Source organism: Loa loa, assembly GCF_000183805.2.
Source record: "Loa loa unplaced genomic scaffold supercont3.1842, whole genome shotgun sequence".
Taxonomy (NCBI): domain Eukaryota; kingdom Metazoa; phylum Nematoda; class Chromadorea; order Rhabditida; family Onchocercidae; genus Loa; species Loa loa.
Window position 1 is genome coordinate 1 of NW_018110021.1, and position 1,657 is coordinate 1,657.

Here is a 1,657-nt window from a genome sequence, read left to right on the forward strand (position 1 = left end):
AAGTAGAGGAGAGAATTATGATATCATGATAATTTCATCGATAAACCTTCGATAGTACAACACATTCCATCAATACATATTACTGGACATCCTCCGGCTAGTGGAATGCATGACTGTGAAGTAGTACATTGCAAGCCAAAATACGCCCACCATTTGGACATTTTTGTGGTACCTTAAGCAAATGACTCATTTCATTTCGGACTCCGGAAGAAAAGTTATTTTTCAAAACGAAACGGAATCCCGCACCAAATGGACTCTATTCAATTTCAAATCTCAAAGTGAAGAGATAAAACAAAAGAAAAACTGAAGTAATTTGTTCGAACGGTCTGAAGATTTCTCAGATATTTGATTGTTTTTAAAATTACTGGAAAATGAGTAACCAACCGTACAACAAATTCTTTGTAAACAAGCAACCGGTTCTTTGGTGAACGGAAGACATTGCTAAGGTTGCATACAACCAACCACCAGAGCTGTTCCTCCGTTACTACAGATTACTGGAGCGGGATACGGTATTTTAATTGGATTGTTTGATTTGGTACAACATGCGCCACCGATGCAATCAACCGGATCAGTTGTATAAGGGCTACACTGTATGGTACTGGAACAACCCTAAGCCACAGCGTGCCGATCAACAGGACACTTGAAATCAACCAAGTCATACAGTGCCAGAACGATGGTTGCTAAAAGATAGAATACGAATAGCAGTCTTTCTGACTGATGCATCTAAAATTTCATTATCCTATTGAAAATATATCATAATTTAAGGGAAAGTAACAACGACAACTTCTTTATAGTGTTGGCCAATACCGTATCTGTGCAACGCTAGAGCCAAGCTTTATTGTAAGCAGCTGGAAGCGTTATGGCCAATTCCTTCTAAGTTATATTCATTGTTGCAAAATATGTTCAAAAGAAGAAATTCGAAAAGTCTTACAGCGGTATTGAACTTTTATTAAATAATTTGGAATATTCGGAAAAATTTCAACGAATAATGCAAAGAAGAAAGTGTTAAATCAAAAATAACGCTAAAGTGATATTGGATAAGCCAATTTTCTGTGATAATTTTAAAGTTGAAACTTCGAACTGTCCCGAAATCAGTGACATTGCAAAATATTCACAATTTATTGCCGGAGAATGTCGCATCATTTCAGTGAATCAGAAATGGCTCACAAATAGATTACTAAAATGTGAGGACAGCTAGAAAAATCAACAAAAGCTCAAACGCAAAAACACACATCCGATTTGATTGCACAGATGGAAGTATGCATTTCGGCCTGTCGTAAGAATCTTAAAGCTCGCAATATTTGTTAGAACGATGAGTGTATCCATCACTGTTCGAATTTATCAGTTTGATCTTCTGATAAGATGCTTATATCAGCGTGTTGGATCGGAAGGAAGTGATAAATGTGAAATAGTCAATCACATTTTATATTCTGCTATTGCTCTACCTTTTCTAAGGTTTAATTATTGGTCTTCATAGGTCAACATTCCAACTGTCCTTCCTAAAATTTTCGCTAAGTCATTTGGTTATTTTATACAAGTTATTTATCAATTGTTAAAATATCGAACTCTTCCACTTCTGACTTCTTAGATTAGCGTCTACTTTTGAAACAATCCCCTTTTTAAAACATAATTTAATTGATTTGCATCTAATAGATTC

General features: G+C 35.4%; 1 protein-coding gene across 1 annotated transcript; it reads right to left on the bottom strand.

The window, feature by feature from the left end:
* Positions 1–23: 23 nt before the first annotated feature.
* LOAG_15357 (hypothetical protein) lies at positions 24–1,143 on the bottom strand (the record flags this gene model as incomplete). Its single annotated transcript, XM_003150848.1, has 3 exons — positions 24–172; positions 456–598; positions 1,022–1,143. 3 exons carry the CDS (start codon positions 1,141–1,143, stop codon positions 24–26), a joined length of 414 nt encoding a protein of 137 aa, XP_003150896.1.
* Positions 1,144–1,657: the final 514 nt, after the last annotated feature.